This window comes from Brachyhypopomus gauderio, chromosome 1, assembly GCF_052324685.1.
Source record: "Brachyhypopomus gauderio isolate BG-103 chromosome 1, BGAUD_0.2, whole genome shotgun sequence".
NCBI classification, from domain to species: Eukaryota; Metazoa; Chordata; class Actinopteri; order Gymnotiformes; family Hypopomidae; genus Brachyhypopomus; species Brachyhypopomus gauderio.
The window spans coordinates 12,107,112-12,134,151 of NC_135211.1; the positions used below are offsets into that span (position 1 = coordinate 12,107,112).

Consider the following 27,040-nt stretch of genomic DNA (forward strand, 5'->3'; position numbering starts at 1 on the left):
CATAAAAAGGTTCACCACTAACTCTTATATTTAGCTTCTGACCACAAGACCGCGGTCATCTGGATATCTCTGGGTGGCAAACCACCGGTAATAGTGAGATGTCTAAACTCTGAAAGCAGAGCGTGCCTGGTACTCCTGTGGGATCAATACAACAATGAGCAATTTGTTTAAGTGGGCAGGTAATATATTCGTGCGCAAACACGCAGAGAAAAGTTAATTAACCCTTCACCACCAGATGGCAGGAGACACAGCAGCACGACCATGCGGCGAGGCATCGCGCGGTAAGGTCATGACGAACACCTTCACTTCAATGAAACAACGGACGGAAGAGAGCCATGCTTTCGGAATATGGAGACCAAAGTGTCGGTGACATGTTTGTAAACAAATGATACCAGTCAGTGAAAACATCTATTCAGCTCAATACAATAAAAAATTATACGGATGAAATTAGTCTAGCACAAATAAATTCTAATGCGATTTTATTTAATCAATTTGTATATATTTCACAGGTCAATAAACTTAGATTTATATTAAAAAATAGATAATTTCATACATAGTTAGTTGTAAAATCCTTTAGATTTAAACTGTACTTTGTCAAATCTGCAAATCTATCAAAGTGTATGCTTTTCAAGTCAGGAACATTACATGAAGTTCTTTCAATCGCTGTGACATTCTTAAATATTCCCAGCAGGTCAATACTCAGAAGTCTGCCTAAAGAGAACTGTTAATCTGTGAGGCACCAACATAGCCTGTAGCTCAAAACGAAGGCCGACACCAATTTGTGTGCAGGGTGGCGTCCCGTGCATGTTTGAACAGATTTAAAGCCAGAGCCCCATGAATTAACAGCTCCATATTTCAAAGAGTCGTATGGCTAAGGAGGAATGGTTTAAACACCAGGCTCACTCAAATCACAACTGATAGCCTCATGGATGGCCCAGAAGCTCTTTTGCTTTTTTTTTTTTTTAATGTAATGTATGGTCTGGATCCAAGCCCATATTGCTGGGTTCAAACTGCTGCCCCAGTTCTTGAAAGTAAGTCAGCAGCTGAATAATTCAGCCCCACCTGTCAGGCTGGAGTACTGCAAAGCTTCTGGACGCCGTGCAGAGGAGGGGTCCCTCTGAAAGAGTCTGATCGAGGCGGATCAGAGGGGATCCGGGCACCAGCGTGGTCTCAAAGGATGTGCGCACATGTCATCACTCGACACCTTTCTGGCATTAGTCAGCCAAGCAAAAAAAAAACACCCCACAAACATCGCTGCCTCTACCTTTGTACGAGTCATCTACATTTAAGAGAACGACCACCCAAAACGGGGCGAAAACTAGCCCCAGAACGTGTTTTGTACCAGCAGACCAAACCTGAACGTGCAAATTTTCACACTTCTACAGAATACCCAGCAGTCCCGTGACTCATTACAGCTTTGCACCAGTCCCTGTACAGCAGATGAGTCTGTTAACAGATGCCTTCATAGTGCATAGAGGGGCCCAGGCCTTACAAATGCATCTTACAGTATCCACAGTTCCATTAGAACAAACCACTGTGAAGTGAAACTGCTGATTTTGCAATGTTGCCCGAGAATGGAAGTGCGTTGTCATGGGCGACGGTGAGGGGCGGGGCTACTGAAAGGAAGCGCGGACGGTCCTGCCCTTCAGCGGCTGTGGGGGGCGGAAGTTGTTCTCCATCCGCTTCCGCTGTTCCTCCTCCTCGCTGCTGAAGAGCAATGTCCTGAACATCCCCATCTGTGGCCAGGGTGGAGGCCCAAGCCAGAGGAGGAGATGTGTGATAGGGAGAGAGAGGGAGAGGGAGAGGGAGAGAGAGAGAGAGGTGTGAGTGTGTGCGTGGGTTTTAACAGCAAGGGACCCATTTCAGTTTACAAATATCCGTCTCCCATTTCCTAAAGTTTGCTTGAAGGTGAAAACCTCACACCTGTGCGTACGTGTAGCTCCTGTTCTGTCTGAGTCACTTTGTAGATTTTTGGATTCTTTGTTTGGCCAAACATTAGGAAGGCCAGCAGCATCCTGCCTGTCATGGTTTGCTCACTGAAAGTTCCTCACGTGGCCCAGGACTCTCACGTGGCCCAGGACTCTCACGTGGCCCAGGAGATTTACTAAGCTTTTCACAAGTCCGGCAGGAAAGCCAATACACATCAGTCACATTCACCTAGACAGCATCAAAGACCCAAAGAGCAGCCAGGAGACCCAGAGCCCATACAACAGAGCTCACAGTACAGCTGCGCACACACACACTCACACACTTTGTGTGGATTTTCAGAATGTGGGACATGCCCTGCCCCCAGTCACGTGACCCCCAAGCACACCTGTGTTTACTTCCCCTGTTCCTACACTCAAGGCGGCCCAAGGATCTCAGCTACTCTGCGGTGTCTCAGAGTCCCGGGTCTTACCGCCAGTGACCATCTGCCGTTTTGTTTTGGGTTTTTTTGCAGGTTCTTTTGTTTGTTTACTTTATTCCCTGATGGAAAGTAAAGGCACATTCCTGCACCTGATGTCCCTCCCTGCTGACATCACAGGTATACTGTATACTCGGTGAATACTCAACACGCATACTGTATACTCAGCCGAATAACGTAACATTGCATGATCAAGGACAAGGAGCCACTAATCTAAACTTATTTTATGACACAGTGACCCTGAAATGTGATCACGTTGTGCGGCATTACGCCAGGGTTCGAGCTCAATACCACGACGACTATATGACGAAGTGGGAATAAAGCATCTATACACAGGGGAGAGGACGTAACCGACAGTAATGGGTCTACTTACCCCACTTGCACTACGACAAATGAGATTTTCTGAGCAAGCCAATCACTACCAAAGACTAATCTGTGCGGAGAACCCGAATGACTTCTACCCCCCACTTGTGTGTGAAGTGCAAAGTTATGAACAACTCGATGTTAAGACATAACGGGCGTGATCCTCCAGAAAGCCCACCTGCTTCTCCGAAACCGTGATGGGTTCGGCCAGAATAATCCAGGTAACGCTTTCGTAGAGCGGAGGAGTGGTCAACGAGCCAGGGTAGGTCCAGTACTTCAAACTCGACGGCAGGAGGCACTTTGGGTTGAACTCCCGGAAACCAGCGACCGTTCCCTGAAAAGTGCCAACGCTGAAATGTTAACGATGCTCAAGTGCATGTAGTTAATAAAGGGTAAGAATGGAGACACAGCACTGAGGAATCTCTTCAAATACACAGCATGGCATGCAGATTGGTTTGTTTTGGATTATGCATTTTAAATTCATTTTCACACAGAAAATATAAAACAAACAAAAGCGTACCTTGAATTTAACCATGTATAAGGAATCGGTTATCTTATGCAGACCACAGTGTTTATCTCCTATCTGTAAATAAGCACAACACGACATCCGATTCACTCCATACAGTTAAATCTGTGTAAAAACAACAAAGGACTCTATAAATGACTTGCTGATTTAGAACTTATTCAGTTACTTTTGGAAGGAGCTATACAGTCATTTGAGCCACAGATATGTTCACGTGGATGTTAACATGCAACAAACCAAGTCTAAATCTGTTGCACTGCGGCTAAAGGTACTGGGACTCTGCCATGGTCTGGGCTGCAGTGGGACGGGACGAGAGAGACCCTGACCTCCAAAAAAATGCCAAGCACAGCCAGACCATCCGGGGCGAGCGCAGCCTCTCCAAACGAGTTGTACTTGGCAGCGTTCCAATGGACCAGATGCAGCTGGAGCAAGAGGATTCACAGTAGTGGGTTATAAACGCGAGGTTGAAATGGGCATGGCCAGTGTGTGTGTGTGTGTGTGTGTGTGTGTGTGTGTAAGAGATTTTACAGAGTAATCTTGTTTCTAAGCCCTCACCTCAGACGTGTAAGTCTTCCCGGCGACAGTGTGCTCTGAGCCATGGCAACCCTTCCCCCCCCAATGGAAGTGGAACTGTCTGAGTCGGTACGAGTTATCCAGGGGGCCCCCCCGGATCACTGCCAGAAGAGAAGCAGCCATCACATTCACCGCAGCTGGGCCACTTGGGGCCCCTGTGTTTGCTCTCTACACCATAGGTGTAACCCGCCACGTCTGAAAGGACGAGAGCTCCCGGAGCAACCGAATCTCCTCACAGATGAAGGACACCGATACCTGTACAGGCTAACACACTTCCACTGTGTCTTCAAGTCTAACTCAACGGGCCTAATACTCATTCGTTTACTGAAGCCGGTGTAGTGCAGTGACTGGGAGGAGAAACACTGTAATAACCAGCTTTTACTGTAATTTTGAACTTCCTTCAAAACACAGCTCCGATGTCCCCTAGTTTGTTAATTCTATACAACAGATGGAATTTAAAAGCCAGACATCTGACTGATCCTTAGTTTGCAGGTAATGGGAGGAGCTACCAACGTTCAGCTGTGGAGTGTGAGCCCTTCACGCCACCACAGCTGCTAGTAACACACATACGCTAAAAAAAGAGTCTAAAGATGTGTAAACGTGTTGTGGTGCTTCAGCTACAATGATCGGTTCTGTGGTCGTCATTTTACTGAATGCAAAGGACACACCAGGTTAAACCAGGACACAAAAACCAGGGGTGTGTTTTTAAAAGGCAGTATAAACAAATAACTTTTGAAATAATCGAAATGACAAGCATACAGCATATGAAAAAAAAATAATTCAAACAAATTTCAGTGCTAATACTCAAATGATTTTGGCTTTGAACCTTTAGAGACGTGACCTCTAAACTATTGTTTTTCATTTGCCTATAGTTAAAGCTGACCAGACTGTTGTAAATGTTCCTTCTCGATTTTGCTTCTAGGTAAAGCAGCTATTGGCCAGTCCACAGGTTAAAGGAACGAAGTGTCCTTAGTAATGTATGAAGTGAATACCAGCGATCATTCATTTACCCAGGAGGTCCTCTACCAGGTTGTCTACCTGGTCATTTCGTGGGAGACAAGTGTTTGTATGTGTGATGAGCCTCTGCTATTAGAAACCCACTGTGCCTTGACCGAGGCCTAAAAGTGGCATAATGTCAGAGGAGGAAAATGTGTTCGCCTACACTCAGATTCTGTTTAAAGTGCAACATTTAGTGAAAATAACAGACATCGAGAACACTAACCTGATCCATCATCGACGTCATCAAACTCCACCACCACAGAGTGGCCATTGTTGGATATGCTGGTGGAGGCGCAGGCGTCGTAGTGGAGTGAGATGGGGGGGAGGCTGTGGTCGTAAACCACTTCTGAGGGGGCAATGTTGATGGGGGACTGGCGGGCCCCTTCAGCTATGGGGTAGTCCTTGTGCCATGAGGATGGACCTGCGAACACAGCAACATGTCGTAAACTTTTAACACACACAGAAAAAAAAAATCACTGTAGTGGGTGTGCCCCTTCCAGCTTTAGAAATGTGGTAACTCTGAAACTCATCGGGACAATTGCAGGCTTAGCAGGTGTATTAGGACAGCAAAAATCAACAGAGCTGGGCAACCCTGTTTTCCTGATTTTTCCCCCCTGTTTACCCAACACACCTGACTCAGCTCAGCAGTTATTTCACTAACTCTTCATAAGTTAATAATGTGTGTACTAAAACATGGCTCAGAGAAACTAGTGTCAGCACAACTGCTAATAATGATCAAGACAACAGGTGTTGTGCCGGATTCCGACTCCTCAGCAGATGATACTCGTGACTTCCGTTGTTTCCACGTATAAAGGGCTAATCTTTGTCCATCACAGCAAACTTGCGCAACATTATCTACATCCAACCAAAGACACACCGATTCATGCGTGTTAAATGTGTTTAATAAAATGTGCTTTATCAAAGTTTGTATACCCAGTAAAGTTTGTTACCCAGAGGGATCGGATGCCTTTCAATCGTGCTAAGAATTACCAGAACACTTTTTTTTAAACACTATTTTTAATTCTCAGGACTGGAGCAGTAACATATTTACTATTCCTCGTCATTACTGACAACTTTACATCTTATAGGCTACATCTTACTGACAACCTGACTTGGTCCCTTTTTAATAAGATATTGGACAAATATTCCACAATTATGTCTAATTATCTAGTTAGGACAAAACTAGAGTGCTTAAAGTTATAATCACAGTACAGAACTGAAAAGTCAGGTTAACGTCTTTTATTTTGGCGATTTATCAAGATTTGTAGACCTTTTCATATAAAGCACATGTCTATGTTCAACAAGGGTTTTTTTTAATGAGGACAGTATGATTTGTGATGCCAACACGATGTCTGCTAGATTCTCCCAAATATCATCTGTGGCGTCTTGGGAGGGGGAGTCGGATTGTACAGAGGAGTGATATACCCGCACTAACGTTGCCAGTCTTAACCCCATATTTGCACAAAGTTTTGCTAAATAAAGGCACCCCACCAGCCACTGTCATTAAGGTGAAACCGAATATCGTCTCTGCACTACAAACTACGGCTTATTTGAAATGAGAGAAACAGAGTTACTCAAGAAACCGCAGTTTACACCTACACACTCAAACACTTCTACACTGAATATGACTAAGAACTGGGAGCGTGGGAGATCACGTGACTCCATAAAGCAGATAAGCCGCTCTATTGCGAGACCGTGCCCAACATGTTATAAAGGCAGATAAACTTCGAGTTTCTCTTACCATCCTCCTCACCGTAACCCCACTTATTGCCGGTCATCACGACTCTTCGGGGAAGGGCAGTAAAGGAAGTTGCCTCGGTTGGTTTGTCCACGAACTTGGAAGTTGGACGTCGGTGACGGTCCACACTTGGCTGGCTATGCGTGAACAAACGTGCTCGACTAACAGGTGAGGGCGTGAGGAGGGAGGATGAGGGAGGAGGGAGTTCTCCCTTTCTGCCACACCTCCCCTAAAGCTGGCCCATCCGTTATTCGGGCCGTATACCACACAGCTCTTTATTGGCTTTACATTTCCGATGAGGGCGTTTATTATTGTGGTCTTAATTTAGGACTATTCGTTTATGAAGATGAGCTATGCCATTGCCATGCCTTCGCCATTTGGAAAAACAAAAAAGTAAATTGTTAGAGTATTAAACGAATAATCTATAATATTATACTCTACCAAGAGCAGAGGTGGGCATTCCAAGTTCAGAAAGTAAAAGTCCTCATCAAGATTTTGCTCAGGCTTGTTTTGGTTCCACTAATTTTACTTGTCTTGCACTCATAAATCCAGCAAGCTTGAATAAAATCCTGGGAAAGAGTTTTACTTTCTGAACCTGGAATGTCCACCTCCGACCAAGAGTTCACTAATGTGTTTTGGCCTCTTTCTGGCTGAAACTGCTGCTATGACTAAGGTAGGCTAGTATAACACGGGTTTAGTTTCTCAGAGTGTAAATCAAACCACAGTGTTTGATCCTGCTGACGCAGTATCTTTTTTTCAAAGCCTGACGTTCACTTCCCTATGGTGACAGTAAATCATGTCACCAATTCACTGTAACTTTGGATTGTCCTTAGAAAAATTGTGTATTGTTATAATCTGCAAAGCAAAAAGTCAGATTACAGGTATACACTTGGTATACACGAGTGAACTTACATACATACACTGTTTTCTCTACTGAGGCAGATCCTTTCACAGCCAAAAACCAAAAAAAGAAAGAAAGAAAACCCCCTTAGTTGCAGTGTCACCGATACCCCCATCTGAGACAACCCTAGAGAAAAAGGTAAGGAACCCAGTCATAAATTATCTAAGGTTGTAACACTATACTTGGATGCTTGTGACAATTTAATTCTCAGGTGTAAATCTGTTGCTCATGTGGGAAACAGGAACCCATAAACCTCTGCATACGTCTGCTATATAAAAGTAGTCAGGATACACAAGGGCGTGGAAATTTCCATGAAGAATCTAACTTAATTGTTGCACTGATTATGATGTTCAAATTTGTATTGCAATTGCTTAAAAATTACACATCAAAATGCCAAAAACGCAGTGAGACAGATATTGGCATAAAAAAGGCATAATGGACCAAGAGTAAAATCTTTGTGGAAACTGAAAACTTGATCAAATGTTTCTGGAGACTGAAAATCACATGAAATTTGTAGGAGTAAACTTAAGTCTGACATATTGCTGAAATTAGCTACAAAACAATCAACTTTTTTTGATTGGTTTGAGCCAGGAACTGCTAAAGTGATCCTCTTGTCTCGTATGGAACAAAATTTCACACACCGAATGCACTGTTGCGCTGTCCATTAGACTGATCAATGTCAAGCATCTTAGTATAGCGAGTTCATAGAACCCATCGAAGTTAATTTCCCATTATAACGCCCCCTTTTGACAAACATTCCAAATTTGATAGGTTACTTAAATTATTTATCTATTGTGCATTTCTAATGTGGTGGCACTGTGCAACCATATCAGTCATATGGTTATATGTCATGGGTAAATGGTTTTGAAAATCCATTACATACGGTCTGTTAGAGACATTGTGTAAAGATTCTTTGTGTCAATTTTTGTGAAGATTCTATTAAACTTCATGCAGATTAGCTCAAAATTGAACTGGGCAGGGTTTTTTTCTAACAAAACCGGTTGTTGTCTATATTGACCCATATTGCATGAGTTATAGAACAAACTGTTTAACTCTGTGCTGTTTCACCCTCACCAGCCTGGGCTCGTATTACTTACGTGATTAGCAAGAATAAGAACTGCCTATTGACCATGTTGTGATTGCACAATTTGGCCAAATGTTTGTGCACACCTCTGCTAATTCTTAAGTCCAAGTGTTTCTCGCACCTAAAGAAACAGGAGACTCTTCTTGTGAGTTGGGAAAGCTTACTGTCAATCATCATTGCTTTTAGAACATTCTCAGAGACTACCCTCTCTAATTATGTGCCCTGTGACCATGACAGGTCTAGATAATATTGAATATACACTCAAATGATGTTTGAAATGATGTGACGCTGAGACTTACTGTGTTATTTTGTTTATGCCCAGTAATAAAAAGCTTGTTTGCCTTCCAATTCTGCCTCTGATGCGTCTTCCTGCCAACCCAGTGCCTCAGATGGGCTAGTCGATAAGGCCTCCGTGGCACCTAGGAACAGTTTTTGATCTCTTCAGGAGAACAGGTGGAACATGTGGACGAATCATTCAGGCAAAGCCGGAGGGTCCATGGTGGTCAGTCTGGTCAGACAGCCGGACAATAGTGTCATAAGTTAGCTTGATAAAACCTCTGACCTGCTAGGTGTGCCCCAGTCCAAATCTAAGTGCTGTTATTGTGAAATGAAAGTGTGGGAGCAACAACGGTTCACCCATGAATCGGTCACAACAGAGTTCCAAACTGCCCCCCGGAAGCAGTATCATAGAGCGCTATACACAACAGCCAGTATCGCCTGGAGCTGTGTGAAGCACACAGCTGGAGCAGTGGAAATGTCTTCAGCGGAGGGATGAAGCACATATGACTATCTGGTAGTCCGATAGCTTTGGGATTATTTACAACATTGGCTACTTGACAAATTAGTGTGCAACCTAAACAAGGAAGCAATACAGTGAAAGGTATTAACAGAGGTGACATTCACTCATCAAGAGGTGGTAAACCTGGCCATGCACAAGGAGTGGTGGCAAGGGAATCTCAGCACCTCAGTGATTAATTGAGAGCCCAGTGCCATGTTCCTATCTGGGAATAAATGTCACATTGGGCAAAAACATTGAATGTTTTTACAAGGCAGAGCAGCATATGAAGCCAGCAAAATGCAAAAAAAAAAAATGGAGAGAAAACTGTAAGGAGCTAATACATAAAGTAGTGCACTGTGATCAAAGGTGGATGCAGGCACCTGTAAAGCAAGCAGTGATATCACTGGTCCAGGTACGTGTGTACAACACCCACTCTACTGATTATTAAGATGAACACTGGAGTAAGAGTCTTAGAACACATACATGCAATGAGGAGCATGAGTCCATATCTTACATTAGTTTACATCACTCAAAGTCAGACAGCGTGTTTGCAAACTGCATCTCTCACATGCATACCTGCAGGTTCCAGTCAATGAAAAATGATGCAAATATCTCACAACATGATTAAAGGCCAGTTTTCATATAACCAATTTCCTTTTGAAAAACCTACACCTTCCACATTTCAGTTGGCTCAAGTGATGCAGGGGCTTCTCAGCACTGTTTTCTATTAGTCATTAGAAGGATGATGCCCAACACTTGGGGATAGTGTTGGGACATTTAGAGAAATGCTAGAATCTAGATTCTAATCTATACTATAATTCTCTGCATACACGGTTGGAACTTTTTCACAAGCCAAAAATCAACGAACAATTGTGTACTCACTCATTATGACTCAAATCCCATAACTTGAACTTTGAAGCATTGCCAATTGCCCGACATCTGTTTTCTTTTTGTCGTCGTTGGCAGCATAGATGGCACACATGTCTGGATCTTCTTCAAATCAAGCTGGGCAGATATGGTAAGCCAGACACGGGGAGCCAAGGCCATGCTCAAGAGCACTACCACTTCCAAAGGCAGAGAGTCGGAGGTGGTTGATCCTGTGTTGGTTCAGATCTGAGATGGTGAAAAGGAGCACAACTCAGTTGGGGGGGGGGGGGGGGGGGCATATAGGGCGGGGGGATCCGAAGATTTTACGCTACTTCACCACTTTGTGAACGAAACGCTTCTTAAAATTCTATGTAAACAAAATCCCAGATGAAATTCCGCCCTACATTTGTACAGTCTGCATCCTGGGTCGTGTCTGGCTTGCCTGGTGTGACACACCTGTTTAATTGGACCTAGTATGTAGTGCTTGTTCTTGTGCTGCTATGATTACTGCCTCTGCTGTACACTGCATGGAAGGACTTATCGTGCCATGGAACCTCCTCTGCTTCCATGGTGACCATGTTCTCCATCAGTCTGATGCACTCTCTAATCGGTTCACTCTTCGGGGCCACTGCTTGGATGCCCACAGGTCTGCAGTCTAGAGATTTAGGTTGGGCAGGTCAGGCTTGTGTTAAATAAGGTTAGCCGGCTGCACTCAGGGAAGAGGTGGGCAGACCGCACATAACCTGCCAGTTCTCATAGGACCAATACCAATATATAAACATTTCACTGAAGAATATACAGCTGAATTTCACGTGAGCATAATATCCACAAGAAACATATTGCTGCGTTAACTGCGATTTGCGGGCGCACGATTGTCAGCACAGATTCTAGCCAAAGTAGATTCAGCTCTGACATCATCACGTCTTTAGGCCCACACAGCCCAGAGCAGCTGCAGCCGCCTCCCTGTCATGAGATCTTAACGACATGCAGGGCTTCTTAATGCACGTCAGAGGAAAACAAACAAACAAACAAATAAAGAACTACAGCCAGTATGTGGCGTCCCGAGCCAGGCAGTGATTGGGCAGGATTATGTCGATCAACACTTTGTGCTGCTGTACACACGGCCCACCACAGTCTCTCGACCCGTTATAGCACCATCTGTTGGCTTTTAGCTGTAACGTAATTGTTTGTGTGGGTTTAAAATGTGGAAAAGTTGTGTTTCTTTCTCTTTTTGGGTTTAATAGGACACTCAGATGCATGTAGACAAATTCTGTTCAGTGCTATATTTAAAGCTACAGAAAACCTGTCAATGCTAGAATAAAGTTAGTTTAAGTACTTATTAGACAATCGGGTGCATTTGCATTTACAAAAATGCTTTGTCAGCTAGTCATAGCCAGTACAGGTTAGAGTTCAAGATACTGTTGAACCAGAATAGTGCTGAAATACAGGAATCGAGAATTGCAAAATAGGCGTAAGCTCTAGATCAGACAATAACAAGTGCATAAAAAATACCTCCAAATACATGATAGTGTTACTCTGCAGCTGTATGACATTTCATAGTAGCAGGATTAGTGGTCATTTAAATATTGTTCAGTGTGGTGTGGTCCAGTGTGGTGCAGTAGGGATTAATGTGCTTTCTTAAATAGGGAAAACTGATCTGAGGGTATTTTTTCTTTTCAAGTGATCCTACGCTGCTTCAAGATGAGTGTGGAACTCTGTGCCAAGATGTAACTTCTCCATCTGTAAGATTTCACTGTATTTTATTGTGCTTAAAGTCATTATCTTGCTGACAGTCTTTTGCAAGTCAAACCCCTAGAGATTTGAGAACCAACACCCTCCATCAACAAAAAAAGTCATGTTACATGTTATGTCAAGGTTTAAATTGAAATGATGCTTATATTTTATGTAAATATTTACTGTTCAGATAAAATGCTTTATCTTGGGTGGTATAAGTCTTTTGTGCTGTAACCTACTGTATAGACAACTACTATAGAAACTGAATGACTTACAATAATGAAATGTTCTGTGTAATATATCTTTCACTGTACTTCCTCTTTTTGTGCTGACATGAACACTAAACACTAGGCAATTACAATTTATTGCATGTTTATCACATATCCTGTGCAATATGAAGTGCAAACTCTGAGGGGGGAGGGGGTAAAGACAAATATAAGTATATAAGCATTCAGCGGGTATAAAAAAACCCCTGCATGGTGCAAATTACAACTGCATTTCCTATTCTCAAAGTTCTCAAAGATCTCAAAGATCTCCAGTCTTGTTGTCTCCAAACTTCCAACGATAGAATTCAGTGTTCGTGATGGCACGGTTCAGGTTTGTTGGGAGTTTGGGCAGAACAAGAATGCTGAGATTTAAATGACAGCTCTGTATTCACCACGTTACACGTGAACGCTGATGGTGTTATAACCTTCCAGTGAAGTGGTTTGTCCTATGGAGTGAGATTACTGTGTTTTATGTGAGAGCGCACAGATAAAGTTATATCAAGAACACACACACACACACACACACACACACACACACACACACACACACACAAGAAACAAAAATTGCACGTTTCAGACGCAGCACACCTAGGATCAGATTATCTGAATACAACACTGCTTTTGTTAATTTGCTAGATCAAGTACAGCTCCTAACTTATCACTGCAATAAACAGTACTCTGCAGACTCCACACAGAGTAAATCAGGGTCACAACCCTAACCCTAACCGAACCTAGACCACAAGGTGCCATTTCCAAGTGGCACAGAGGCCACTTCCTGCCCCCACGTGCCAAACAGGAACCGAACCCTTAGGCCTACAGGAAACTTGGCAGAAAGACGCACCACCCAATGACCTGAGAGATGTTCTGTGATTAGCCAGATGTCATTTCGATTATTTTTGTTTATTTGCTCTTCCCAAGTATCCTGAATGTTTCACCTGAATTTCTACCACCTGAATTTCTACCACCTGAATTTTGACTTGAATTTTTCAACCTGCATTTCCACGACCTGCATTTTTATTACCTGAATTATTAAAATCTCAAATATCTAAAATTCTAATTTCACAGACATTTTTTCCCAGAATCATGACTTCTGGTTCAGGTTCTGGTGACACTGATCTGCAAAGTTTTGTGCCTGGTATTAACAGTCCAAAATAGCGGCTGCGCAAACACAGCACCATCTAACGACGAATGCCAAAAACACCACAGTTTCGTCTCTAGTTCTTCTATACTCGTTGCTCACACCTTCAGTTTTCTTTCCAATAGTCCTTGTTTTCCTCACCCTAGTGTTTTAGATTTTAAAACGTTTTGCGCAGGTTTAGTCAATTTTCGTTTCCTAATAAGAAATATATCGGGCTGTATAAAAGAATGATTCGTTATTAGTTGATTATTAGTTCGCCGTTACTGCGCACTGCGCAGCGTTGATCACCTTGAATGAGTTCGCTGGTCAAATAGGTGGTGCTTGTGAATCATATGACAGTGCAGGAGATCAAACGCTAGAGCAGTTTAATGATTTTCATGTAACATTACCCAGAAGTAGCCAGCCACAGAGAATGGACGAAGACAATCTTTCTGTGGTCCTGCACGCCAAAGGAGATCTAAGGCTGGTATGGCATTCGTTTCAATGATCTCCACACTTGCATACCTCTTTCTTGAATTCTAGCTAACAGATATATCACTTTCCTTGCAATAGGGGACAGGACTTTTTTGGCAGATGGTCAACAATGTGTAGTTTAATCCATGCAATCACTGAACATTCGCATATTTTCTGGTGTCGTTCGCGTCGTTACAGGAACAGCGTCCCATTCCAGAACCCGGGCCAAACGGTATGGACCATGCACGTGACCTGCACTGAGGTCACACGTGCACTCACAAACACCTGCTTTGCTCTTTGGCCCCCTTGCCTGTGATGTCACGCGTGTTACATGTGCCAGTGTGAAGATGCTGGTCCAGGTTCTGTTCTGTTCGTGTGGTCCTCAGAGGTGCTGCTTCAGATGCATTCCGTTGGGATCTGCGGATCGGACGTGCACTACTGGCAACATGGACGGATCGGAGATTTTGTTCTTCAGAAGCCGATGGTACTGGGCCACGAAGCCGCTGGACGCGTGGTTAAAGTGGGCTCTGCGGTCACGCACCTCAAACCAGGCTAGTACCCTCGGACTGGCTTGGAGAAAAAAAAAACACACAGCACTGCATTTTACAGTTTAATGTGTTATAGCCTATTCTCAATCCACAGTTCACTTAGTCAATTCACAATTATCCTCATTCAGTCAATTATCCACAGGGGACAGGGTGGCTATTGAACCTGGGGTTCCTCGTGAAGTGGACGAGTTCTTTAAATCCGGTCGCTACAACTTGTCACCAACCATGTTCTTCTGCGCAACGCCACCTGACGATGGCAACCTTTCCAGATACTACAAACACGACGCCAATTTCTGCTACAAGTCCGTATTCCAGCACAACGTCATGTATATTACGTCACTTGTGAAGTAGCGTCAGACAGTAGAACGTCATGCCGTATGTGGCGCGTGCTCAGACGTCGTGATCTGTGCGTGCAGACTGCCCGATAATGTGACGTTTGAGGAAGGGGCTCTGATCGAGCCTCTGTCAGTGGGGATTCATGCGTGCAGGAAAGCCGGGGTAACCCTGGGCAGCTCTGTGCTCATCTGCGGAGCAGGTCAGTAACTGACCGCCACACCGAACTTCTGCTACACATTAACCATATGTTCAGTGTAGTAATCGTTTAACTTGTTTGTACTGTTTAATTACAGCTGATTCAGTCCTTTTTGTCTATATATTTTCTATATAATATATAGGCCTATATATATGCACACAAAATGTTGCGTCCTTTTAGAATTAAATTTGTCAGAACATACATGCCTGGTTTGATCAAATCCTGACTTGGCTTCCGTTGTGTTCACTAACAGGACCGATTGGACTGGTCTCTTTGGTGGTAGCTAAAGCAATGGGTGCCTCTCAGGTGGTAATAAGTGGTAAGTCACACATGCCCATGGGTCCTGCTTAAATCACACATGGACATACATAGTCAAATCCTACTTTAAATCATTGCAAATAAAACTGCATTTTCTGGAACCTAAGATTTTGCAAATACGTAGACTAATAATGTTATTTTTCTTGTACTATAAGACCTGTCTGCTGAGAGGCTGGCCAAAGCGAAAGAGCTGGGAGCGGACTTCCTGCTTCCTGTGAGGAGAGAGGACGTACCGAAGGAAATGGCCCAGCGTGTGGAGGGCATGCTGGGGGGAAAACCCCACATCACCATGGAGTGTACCGGGGCAGAGAGCTGCATTCAAACAGCCATCTATGTAAGGACCACACACCTAAAAGCGCACATATAAGTCTTCTCATTGGTTTCAGACTTCTGTGATGGTGAAGACCTGAACCTCTGCTGGGCAGTGGGTCCTTGAGACTGGAGTTGAGACCCCAGGTTTTAGAGCACGAAGGCCACTGCACTGGTGGTTACCAGCTCTGGGCTTCAGATTTAGAGTTCCTGCTAATCAGTGCCTCCTCAAAACTTTGATTGTCAGAATGAGGTGATGTATGCAGAAACAGAACCGTACAGGCCGATGTCCTGGAACAGGGTTGCTGACCACTGCAGTAAAACTTTGCTGGGGTTGTCAAGAACTGCAAAGAGGTTTCTCTGCCAATCATGCATCCTTGTCTGAGCAGATAACGAGTGATGGCAGAGACACGCTGCCCACTATTGGTGTACAGGTAGCACAGCATGCTGCCTGCACTCTACACTGTACACTTATCACTTCACACTATAGCTATGCGCACACTGCCTGTGCTCTACACTACGTGCTACGTGCTGCCCTGTGTGCAGGCCACGCGATCGGGGGGCGTGGTGGTGCTGGTGGGACTCGGAGCGGAGATGACCACGGCGCCTCTCGTCAACGCAGCCATCAGAGAAGTGGAGATCAAGGGCGTGTTCCGCTACTGCAACACGTACGTCTCGCAACACGCCGCGTTCGTGTTATTACACGGGTATCGCCCCCCCGTTTAGCGTTCGTTGTATGCAGTCGTTCTTGAAGCGTTGAGGTGCCTTCCCACAATTCACCGCGGTCACCCGTGCTCATCGGTGAGGAGCACTAACATCCTAATTCATCTTTGTAATGTCTTGTATACCCTGTGAGGAAACGGTAGTTTTCGGGTCATTAATTTTCCGAACTAATGCCCGCTAATGGGCCGCTGTAAAGGAGGATTAGGTGGTGGGGGTGGTGGAGATAATGGCGAGTTGTGCAGCGAATCGAAGCCATGACACCCGGACTAGGAGTGGTTGTTTTTGGTGGAGGTTGACGTTGGACATTTTGACCTGACATTGAGTAGCAAAGCTGGAAATTTCACAAATTCACACAGATACACTGACGCTGCATATGCATGAAGGGGGAGTGGCATGGACATGTGGTGGTGGCGTTTTTGATTATTGTCTCTTCACTGGCCAGGTGGCCTGTGGCAATCTCCATGTTGGCCTCCCAGCGTGTGAACGTGAAGCCGCTGGTCACGCATCGTTTTGGGCTGGAGCGGGCCGTGGACGCCTTCGACACTGCACGGCAGGGGCTTGGCATCAAAGTCATGCTGAAATGCGACAAGAATGACCAGAACCCCTGAGGGAGGGGGCGGAGCCCAACACATCTTCTGTGATGACTAATTATGGCTACAGGCCACGCCCTATTCTGCTTTCTCTACCCTGCCAATGAGTGATCTTTCCTTGAAATGTCTAATAATTTCAATGTCTACATTTCAAGCTAAGAATATTATGACGGTAATTAATATTTTGTATGTTGCCATCTCATGCTTGGCCAGGATTAAAGGAGAATATTATTTTATGAATACGCCCTTTATTCTTCAATTCCTCTTTATATAAAGCACTGGATTGCCAGTTTGAAATGTGCTATAAAAATAAACCTGCCTTTGCCTTCTCATGTGTGTGCCTGTTTCTGGGTAGTCTCACACACGTGTTACCAAAAAAGCATGGCTTTTCATAGCTGCTTTGCTAACCCCTTCAAAAGAAAATGTGTTCGAGTGTCTTCCTGTCCACATTCTCATTAACTACAAGAGAGCCAACTACACCGCATAAAAACATTCAGCAGTATTTTACCAGCTGCAATATCTTATTTTGACCACCAGAGGGCCTCAAACTCTAACTCGGTTAATGATGCCACAATCGGATTTCCCTTCTCGGTTTGCCCATCACAATTTCAGATAAACCTATAGGTTACTATAGTCTGTCGACAGTACAGGTTTGGTTTATTTCATGCGAGTTTCATTATAAAGGTTATAGAGCAGGAAGCTCGTTGGGTCACTGCCAGTGTTGGTATGGATCCAAGCGCTCAGGTCATTTGAAAAGAGCCCATCAAGTAGAGCCTTCCTCTGGGCCAATGGCTGTAAATCAAAACCACAGAATCCAGAAGGAGGTTGTTACACTTTATTTTTGTTTGTTTGGTTGGTTTTTTTCTTTCATTTTGTTGGTATAATGACATTTAGACTGCATGCAGACAGGTAATTATCTCTGTGATTGGTTGGCTTTTCTCGTTTAACCTTTATTAGATTTTCCAAAGCCTTTCTTACTCTGGGGTAAGGCGTTTGGTCACAGTGTGAATGTATTTTCTCAGAGCCGAGGCCCGACACAAAGGAGGGGGGGTCTGTGGCTTCCTACATGGGCACAATACTAAACAAGGTTCGCATTTATGTACACACATTCTAATACTGCGCAAGGCAATGAACACGCTACCGACAACACATTTACATTCACGATCGACTCGAAAGTTTCCCGTTGAGCGCACACAAAAATCGACATAGCACACGTTAAAAAAGAACCTCTCAAACCCCATACAACGCGAACGCCTTTGAAATAAAGGTGATTTATAGCACGTTAGTTTTATTTACTCCATTATTGATGTGGTAGGACAAACCCAGTAATCGTCTTCTACGTACTGCTGATTACAAAAAGATTTTCCACGCTCCCAATGTTAAAAAACCGCAGTCTTAAAATGATTGGCGTTATTTAATGCCCACCAAATAAAGAAAACTCCATCTTTTAATTCGACGATGAATTCTAATACAAAAATGTTACTTTCAATTAGTTGTTGCATCCTATGTACACTGGCTCTAAAACCTGTCTTGTCAAAGTTGTGGATATGCTGACTCGAGACAAAAACATTCTGGTGACGATGTATAAAAGTTATTATTTTTATGTAATGTGCCATATATTGCATTGAGGTTAGGTAGAAGTAGCAATTACTATATCTAACGATGACGCTTATTACTGACTTACTGGTTTCTGCACAGACCTGGTGGCTACAGGCTGGAGGAAGGCCTTTCTTTCTGCCTCTTTTTGAAGTAATAAGCATATTTACAGATGGCAAAGTATAGCCCTCTATATGTTCAGTGAAGTAAATCAACATTCACTGTAAGATAATAGGACACTGAAGTTGTTCCTGTTCCAAGAAAGGTTTTAATTCTGTAAAACAATATATGGTGTTTCACGAGGTCGAACTAAACTGTTTTGTATCGTGATGTGGTTGTATTGCAGTGGTTTGGGGTCAAACAGCAGTTACATGGGAGTGCAGGGGGCACATTCTATTAGGAGAGCATCCACTAGTATTGGCAGTAGAAAGATAATGTTGAGATGGTAGTTTTGTTATGATCAAATGGGCACGTTCGTCAGATTTTGGTTGCAGCTTACAAAACTCACCTGGGAAAGTCTACAGAGGACACAGGAGCAGCGAGTCGTCAGGAATGCATGTGCAGTCAGGACAGAGAGCTATATTACTTCCTGTTGTGGGAGTTGTAGTTTACTTAAAAAAAAACAGGGTAGCTCAGTATCTTTATCTCTGGAACAACTTTCTCCCCCAATACAGTTATGATACAGCCTCCAGTTTTGCTATTTTTGGACATTACATGGGTGTATTTCGCACCCTGGCTTTTCCATTCCTGTCTTGTGTCAGAATGAGTCGCTATGTACAACACAAAGTCTCCAGCAAAGTCCACACAGGAGCAAGACATTAGCATTCATTACAAATAAATGAACCAAGGAGGAAGCTGGGATACATATACAGGGGCCTCCCCCTTTTGATTTGCATACAGGAAAGAAAGGAGCAGGAAGCCTTGTCTCCGAGTCATCATCGGACTGAGCCCCCACCGCATGTACACACAGCACAAACCAAACCCACAGAATCATCAGAAAATGGCCGACCGTGAAAGAACTTGTCAGGAGAAAACAAAAGTGTGACGAGATACTTTCTGTGGAGGCACAAAAAACAACAACAAAAAAAAAAAACATCCCCCCCAACAAAAAAAAAAAAAAAAACAATTCCTCCCAAGCGACAGCACAAAGATCCTCAGGAGGAGCTGAGTCTCCCGCGATTGGACGTTGACCCCGTCACTCATCACGCTGGGCGTGTTCAGTCATATGTACATAGGGGTCTCCTGTCCAGTCAGGAGCCTGAACATGGCCGCTGGCATGGTCTTCATATGGATCTGTTAAGAGGAGAGAAATGGAAAATGCTTCATATTGCAGCCAAAATTCATGAGATTCCTGCATTTCTGAGACTGATCCAGAATATGCAGTGGTAATTCTAATCCTCTGAAGTTCAACTCAGTTGTTGTAATTAGTATATTGTTCTCTGTACAGCATTACATATTTAATTATAAAGCACTCCAGTATTCTTCTGTTAGAATGCTGAGGAACAGACATTACTGTACAACGATAATGATATGGGGTGAGTTTCCCAAAACGTTCTTAGTGCTAATTACTTCGTAACGTTACGTTAAAACCATCAAGATGCAAACGAATTGGGGGGGGGGATAGGGATACTGAAGCATTGCCAGTATGAACGGGTCCTGAGGCCTTACCTCGCCCACGGAGTTGGACAGAGCTTGGACGATCTTCTCGTGGGCTGTGGCCACAACGCTTTGACTGTTGATCTCGATGATCCGATGGCCGACCCGCACGCCGCCACGCTCGGCTATGCCGCCACGCATCAGACTGCAGATCTGTGCGGACACACGACACCCGGGATGACCTCTGCGTGACATTTAGCTGCAGCGCTATACTCTCACTCCTGAACATCATTTTATCAGCAGCACAATTTCTAGAGTTTAGAAAAGAGACTGAATATACGACAGTGCCTTTTATGACGTGATCCATGGGAAGGATTTACACTGCGTGCGTTGTGCTATTTGGGCCCTGAAGTGGCCTTGTGTAATTACTCTCAATGGCTGGTACCGGATCGCGTTTGGGCTTGTACCCATGATCAAGGAGAGCCCATTTGGAAAAATGTTCAACTGGAATCCAGCAAGTAGCATAGAGATTTTTGTTTGTTAGCTAGTTCAGTCTAGTCGCAGGGGCAGATTATTCTACATGTAAAAAATATCCAGAAGGCTTGGAGTTTATGAGTGCAGCATAGGATGTCAGATTTATCCTTTTTGATACATTCTGTAGGGTACAATTATTAAGCAAGTAAAGAAAGCAACTGAGAAAACACTGATTGACAGTTATGATGCAAGTACTGCTTGAAAACAAAAACAGTCAGATCCAACGTTCAAAACACACAGTATAAACGGAGTAAGAAGGCAGTGCAGTGTGCTTTTGGGCCACTTAATTTTTTTGGTATGTGATTCTAGAGTGTGATTCTAGAACTTTCAGTGTGGTTCTAGAGTTTGTTGTTTAAGAACATCATTGGAAGAATGAATGTAGCTCGGAGGGTTAAAGGTTTGACATCTTGCCACTCACAATGCCGTTCTGAACGCTGAAGCCCAGCTGGTACTTGAGATCGGGCCTCTTGATGAGTACTGTGGTCACAGGTGGGCAGCTGACGATGTTCAGCTTCACGTGCACCTGGTTCTTCAGGCCCTGAGGCAGCCCAGGAACAACAGGATCATGGATCATACGCTACGCCTGCACACCACTCGTTACGCCATATTTAGTTTGTACGTTCAAATAACCCTATATTGTGATCTCCCCATGCTTACTTCACATTAAGTTAGCATCAATCACAAAATTTGATCGTAAACGTATTATTTACAGAAATTATCACGGAATCAAAAGAGGACCCTGCACACCTTGATGATTCCCTGACAGGTGGCGAGGGGGAGCCCCACCAGGCTGGTGTTGTTGATGGACATGATCTGATCTCCGATGCTCAGCTTGCCAGAGCGCGCGGCTGGGCCTCCGTTCATCATGTTGGCCAGGATCACGGTGGGCAGGATGGAGCCCCAGCCAGACTCCACTATTACCACCCCAAGGATCTCACCCTTCTGCTTCTCCAGATGCAGCTGTGCCGCAAAGCGAGAGGAACCGAGAGAGAGAGAGAGAGAGAGAGAAACAGAGAGAGGGAGGGAGAGAGAAAGAGGCAGAAAGATAAAAGGAGACGGGGAGATGAAACGAGGCAGCGAGCGTATTTAGGGGAAGAGGCAGACGGGGGCATGCAGACGGAGAGGCCGTGTGGGAACGAGGTGGATTTGCGCTGGGAGATCCAACAGTAGCAGGAGAGGCGGCGTCAGAACCGCTGCAGACAGAACGCAGAGAGAACAGAGCACGGAGGAGAGGTAAACGAGCCCTGAAGTGCCGATTGCCACAAAGAGGATTCAGTGAATTAAGACGACTGATCGCGGCACACGGCATCTGCCCAAACAATGGGACACCGCGTAACACAGACGGCCCTATAGAAGTTACACCGGGACTGAGAGGACTGTAAACTACAATGAGGGTCTGCAACAGTAGCCATGGTAACCTGCATGCGTATAACTGGCTCAGGCCATATGTGCACTATTTCACATTACTCCACAGCTGCTCGCTGAGAACGCTGCAGAACTCAGAAGTTCAGTCCTGCAGGCGCAGGGTACTCAGGACAGAACATGCAGTATATTTTAAACCCAGGCAGGAATGCACCGTTCCGACGGGCCCTGGCTATGAGGATGCAATCTTACGCTGTGGGTTAACTGCATCATGTTTTATGCATAGGCGCTGAACCCTCGAGACAGTCGAGCTAAACTGTGACAACTAAACTAAATCCATCCGGAACCTTCTGCCCCCACGATGCCACTGTCTCGGGCTTCACCGCGACTGACCCCAGCCTAAGATGGGGGTGAGCTATATCGGCCTTGGCCATTCTCGCCCGAGTGGCGGAGGTGTCCGCGTGGGGCCAGCCTCACCTCCTTGCAGTTCTCGGAGTTGGAGAAGTGGACGAGGTCGTCGTTGTACATCTCCTGCGTGTTGATGATGTCGCTGTACTCCTTCTGGCTCAGGTCCTCCGGGTTGATGCCGTTGGCCCGCAGGAACTCCTGGTAGGCCACGCTGAACGCCTGCCCGATGGACTGGGCGATGAGCTGGGCCTGGGCATGTACGCGGGACAGCAAACGGGACACAGTTCAGCCAAAAGGAACGCAACAGGACGCTGACTAAGCACGAGAGATCCAGTCCTGCGTGGTACTGCCAGAACTGTGGTTTTGAACCGGTTTTTTCCCCACCGTTGGGTCCTCTGGCTTTTCTGTGGCTCGACACTCAGATTCACACACATTCAGACACACATCCTGAGCCGGGCAGCTGTGAATCAGACGTGTATAACGTGAGGCTCCACATAATCGATGACGGCACATCACGTCTCATCTGAGCCAAACGAGTTCGGTTCGACGTTACTCTGGTCCTGCACCACTACTATTGATTTTCCTCCCACTCTTAAAAACGGGCCGCCTCGTGTACCGCCTAAATAAAGGCCCGGGCATGTCCTTTGAAGATGCAACAGCAGAGGAGTGCACAGAGTTTGAATTATGGTGAATCTCACTGTTCTGCCTGGAAGGCTTTCTTTTAAGAAAAGGGCGAATCGATGGGAAGGCAATACTCACTGCCATCCCACAAACAACCGTGGATGCTCTCTGCCTTCGGCTCCAGCTGTCTGTCTCTCGTGAGGGACAGGGAGGGAGGGCTTGTGCACAGACGGGCTCCCGGACTGCTGTCGGGCCGAGGTAATGTTCGAAAGTGCCCAAAGCCTTTGATTATCAGAAGAACCCTGGCAGTTCCGAAGCGGGCAGAGAGGCAGGCTGAGTATCAGTCTGCAGCACCACAGCCACTGGGCCACTGATCTGGGAACAGGTGGGCAGGCACCCTAGATGAGGCTGAGGGGCCTGGGAGGACTATAAATACCTGTGCAGGTGTGTAGGTGTGGGGCCCAGAGTAAATGACTCATATCTGAACGCACACCATCTCCCTCTGATCATCTCTCTCTCTCTCTCTCTCTCTCTCTCTCTCTCTCTCTCTCTCTCTCTCTCTCTCTCTCTCTCTCTCTCTCTCTCTCTCTCTCTCTCAGACTGAATTGTGCAGGGGAGAGGGTCATTTGCTAGTCTGCGTGAACAAGAGCTGCACTGCAGTGCAGGAGGGCCCTGTGGAGTTGGTCAACGTCCCAGACCGCAGGCTGCAGGAAGCAGGGCTTGCCCTAGTGCTGGACTGGACATGACCTTACACACACACACACACACACACACACACAAACACACTTCCCCTGTACGTCGTGGCCCCTACTCACGTCCTCCGATTCGAACACATGGCAGATCATCTTGTATTGCTTCTTGCCCTGCGGGGCCCCAGGGGTGGTCTCGATGCAGTCCTGGGAGGCCGAGCGGGGCATGCGTCTCCGGGCCATCAGCACCACGATGTTCCCGATGTCGGCGATGTAGGAGATGGTGCGCAGGGCGTTGTCCATCATCGCCTCCTACCAAAACAACAGCTCTGCCGATCACACAGGCAATTTTTCTCCTCACAAAATCCAAACTTTTTTTTTTTCTTGTCAGGTTTATCGAGCCATTATTTTTACCAAGATTGTGTAAGACTTCTATCATGTGTGCTCTTTGATGGATGGTTGTCAAGAAGCAGAGATAAATCTGCCTTCTTCAAACTCAAGTCACAAATTGTTTGTCACAGTGAAGAACCCCAGTCTTATGCTGTTTATAATGGCTTTTTTTTTTTTGGGTCAAATTCCAATTAGAAATGCCTGACGTTGCTCTGATATAAGCTTACTGCTCATGAGAGATTATCTGACGTGACAAGAGCTCATTCCTAATTTGTAGCATACTGTAAAATAATAACCGTTCTTCGTTCTGCCTGTGTCCACACGGCGTGTTAGCCTGATTAGCGTTGTGTATGTGTGTCGGGGAACAGCGTGTAGGAGCAACATCCCCGCGCCCGGCTAGCACGCGCTCCGGAGACGTTGTACGGCACAATTAACGATCCAATTTGTGTGTGCACGCGGGGTGCGAGCAGCCTTTAACCTTTGCCAGTGAGAGAGAAGGCAGAGCAACGCTGCATTTGCATTCTGATCACGCGCACTGGGTTGCCAGGTGTGGAAAAATACCTCCTTAATCACCTATGAGCAGAAAGGTCTGCAAAAACCATATAAAGCAAATATGGCAATACTTAACCAAAAAAAGACCTAGCATGCACGTTTCACACTATAATTGCAATAGTTCCTTACTATGCTATATATGGTACTTCATACTAAAAAGTAATTTTTGTATTATAATATATATATATAATATATATATTACGTGTATATGTGTGTATATGTATATGGCAAGATACGAATATACAAATGTATAAGCATGTGAAACTGAGCATTTGTGAAAAGATATTTGGCAATAACCAACATATATACACTAGTATATGATCTTTACAGACCTTTTGTTTATAGACGTACCCATGGTGCCTCTTCCTTCTTCTGATTCCCCCCTTAAATCAAAGGACCAGACCTGCATTTCCTAACAGCCTCTGTTCAAACCCCAGCAGCTCAGAGGCACTGGGGAGCCTCACACAGTCATGGCACCTCCAGTATTGTTTAAGGTCTCCGACAGACATGTACCGTGACCTGTGGGGCTGTTTGCCCAGGACTGCATTTACACAGTACCGCACACTAAATATTCACCCACACACACACGCACACACACACAGGCCTGCTACTGGAGAGTAAGGCAGATGGCAGAAGCTACACTTGCTGTCAGCTCACGCTCCACTCATACGCTCCACCCATGGGCTCCACCTGCACGCGGTACCCATGTCCGCCAGCCACACACCGCACGTGCACTGTCCACCCACGCGTTGCTCACGCACAGAGGACGAACAGAGCCACCGGGACCGGGAGAGGAGACACGCGCTGCAATGCAACACACACCGAGGGAGCAGTGCCAGCCAGCCCACACACCCTGCTGCTGAGTTAGAGTGCACACACACCCAGGTACACACACACACACACACACACACACACACACACACACACACACACACACACACACACACACACACACACACACAGGCATTTACACAAAAACACCCATGCAGAGACGCACAGACACATACTGGTACACCCCCCACGCTCATGCAACATGGTCATGTGTAGTATTACACACACACGCACATGCAGAGACACACAAGGACATACACGTACACCCCCTGCACATGTGCAACATGGTCATACATGGATCTGGCAAGCTATCGCGCACACACACACACACACACACACATACACATTTTCACACACACAACACATGCATGTTTAACTGCGTGGTGCATGAGAGCTACAAACCTCATCTGGTTCACTGTCAGAACCCTCATATACATCACAAACTATCATTTCATCTCCTATTGTACTATAGACATATATGCATCTCGCTTTTACTACACTTCTCTCTGCTATTACTTGGGAGTATCCTGCCCAAAAAAAAAATTCCATTTCCCGTTACTCAGAACATCTATAATGCAGGCGCTCATTTTGACAACAGTCGGGCCATTACTTGAGGTGGATGACGTGAGGTGTTCCTGATTGCACCGTGATTACATCAACACGTGCGTCGTGTTCTCTGAACTGTCTAAAGCAGAGCTCAACCTTCAGCAGGCGCAAAAGGCGTAGCAGCATCTCTCAGTGGATTACAAAAGACCTTAGGATTAAAAAAGAATAATATCGTGCTTGCGTCAAGTAAACATTTCACATAATCAAAATGCAGAGAAAAACAACAACAGAATAATCGAATCGTAATCTGGTGTATAAACACGGGCACAGCAGTGAGTGAACATTTGGGGTTCTTACGCCTCAGCTTGCTTCAGCACTGTTGGTTTACTTTTGTGATCCGTGCTAATGAATTGTTACAGCTGGTATCCAACACGGTTGGCATTTTAATCAGCGCATTTGTCTTCTGGCTTAATGACTCAGTGGCACTTGGGAAGTTTGCGACTTAATCTTTTAAAAACATTACGATTTCCTCTGCATACCTGCGAGTCTGCGTTCAGGACTTTGATCCTCTGGGTGGAGATGAAGAGGTCTACCTCCGTCAGAGTTTGTGCATCGCCCTCAGAACTCTACAGAGAAACACACCGAAACACACACAAATGAGAGAGTGCCCCCTAGTGGCTCTCAGTGCCCTTATCACCTCTCACCACAAAGGCCCACAAGGGGCCTGTAGATAATAGGTAGTGCTGCTCCTTGCCCTCTATTGAAAGCATTTTAAATGCTTATTCATAAATCACCAACTAACGCAGGCTGGGTCATAGGAAAAGACTCGGACAGATGCTTACCCATAGTTAAATCATGCTATTAATAAACCTAACATAACAGATCTATAAAAAAATAATCATAATCTATATAAAATGCTTTAGAAGCCGAGGTAAAAAATATTTATCAACAAATACTCGCTACCTCAGAGCGATGACTGGATGTGTTTGGATATCATCACAATCTCTAACATTCATTTCAGATGCTGTGCACTTCGAGAAAATTCAAGCAGTCGTCTCCTCCAAAGAGAAAACT

The 27,040-nt window shown here is 45.1% G+C and overlaps 3 protein-coding genes and 1 long non-coding RNA gene across 9 annotated transcripts in view; 2 read left to right on the forward strand and 2 right to left on the reverse strand.

Annotated features, from left to right (window-relative positions):
* Positions 1 to 901: 901 nt before the first annotated feature.
* Positions 902 to 6,735, reverse strand: ca7 (carbonic anhydrase VII). The gene is made up of 7 exons (XM_076996833.1): positions 6,604 to 6,735; positions 5,086 to 5,283; positions 3,846 to 3,964; positions 3,617 to 3,712; positions 3,288 to 3,350; positions 2,946 to 3,101; positions 902 to 1,736 (listed from the first exon to the last, which is right to left on the reverse strand). The coding sequence occupies exons 1-7, from the start codon at positions 6,638 to 6,640 to the stop codon at positions 1,614 to 1,616; spliced, it is 792 nt and encodes a 263-aa protein (XP_076852948.1). The 5' UTR covers positions 6,641 to 6,735; the 3' UTR covers positions 902 to 1,613.
* LOC143508382 (uncharacterized) lies at positions 6,641 to 9,715 on the forward strand. The gene is made up of 2 exons (XR_013129337.1): positions 6,641 to 6,768; positions 7,543 to 9,715. It is a non-coding gene; the product is annotated as an uncharacterized LOC143508382 (long non-coding RNA).
* Positions 9,716 to 13,654: 3,939 nt separating this feature from the next.
* On the forward strand, positions 13,655 to 17,170 carry sord (sorbitol dehydrogenase). 2 transcript variants are annotated; one of them, XM_076996812.1, is made up of 9 exons: positions 13,655 to 13,834; positions 14,020 to 14,053; positions 14,208 to 14,372; positions 14,512 to 14,671; positions 14,786 to 14,904; positions 15,155 to 15,220; positions 15,375 to 15,553; positions 16,075 to 16,196; positions 16,694 to 17,170. In XM_076996812.1, exons 1-9 carry the CDS (start codon positions 13,781 to 13,783, stop codon positions 16,857 to 16,859), a joined length of 1,065 nt encoding a protein of 354 aa, XP_076852927.1. In that variant the 5' UTR covers positions 13,655 to 13,780; the 3' UTR covers positions 16,860 to 17,170. The 2 variants fall into 2 exon arrangements, with proteins under 2 accessions (XP_076852927.1, XP_076852936.1); XM_076996821.1 differs by having other exon boundaries at positions 13,679 to 13,834; positions 13,921 to 14,053.
* A 492-nt stretch (positions 17,171 to 17,662) lies between these two features.
* The window catches only part of apba2b (amyloid beta (A4) precursor protein-binding, family A, member 2b), a 69,933-nt gene continuing 60,555 nt past the window's right edge, over positions 17,663 to 27,040 (reverse strand). For all 5 annotated transcript variants that reach the window (XM_076996859.1, XM_076996873.1, XM_076996852.1 and 2 more), the window contains 7 exons: positions 26,506 to 26,592; positions 23,774 to 23,959; positions 22,407 to 22,586; positions 21,315 to 21,527; positions 20,986 to 21,105; positions 20,106 to 20,246; positions 17,663 to 19,730 (listed from right to left, as the gene is read on the reverse strand). In XM_076996859.1, coding sequence (XP_076852974.1) covers positions 19,659 to 19,730; positions 20,106 to 20,246; positions 20,986 to 21,105; positions 21,315 to 21,527; positions 22,407 to 22,586; positions 23,774 to 23,959; positions 26,506 to 26,592 — 999 coding nt within the window. In that variant the 3' untranslated portion in view covers positions 17,663 to 19,658. The remainder of the gene's footprint in view (positions 19,731 to 20,105; positions 20,247 to 20,985; positions 21,106 to 21,314; positions 21,528 to 22,406; positions 22,587 to 23,773; positions 23,960 to 26,505; positions 26,593 to 27,040) is intronic.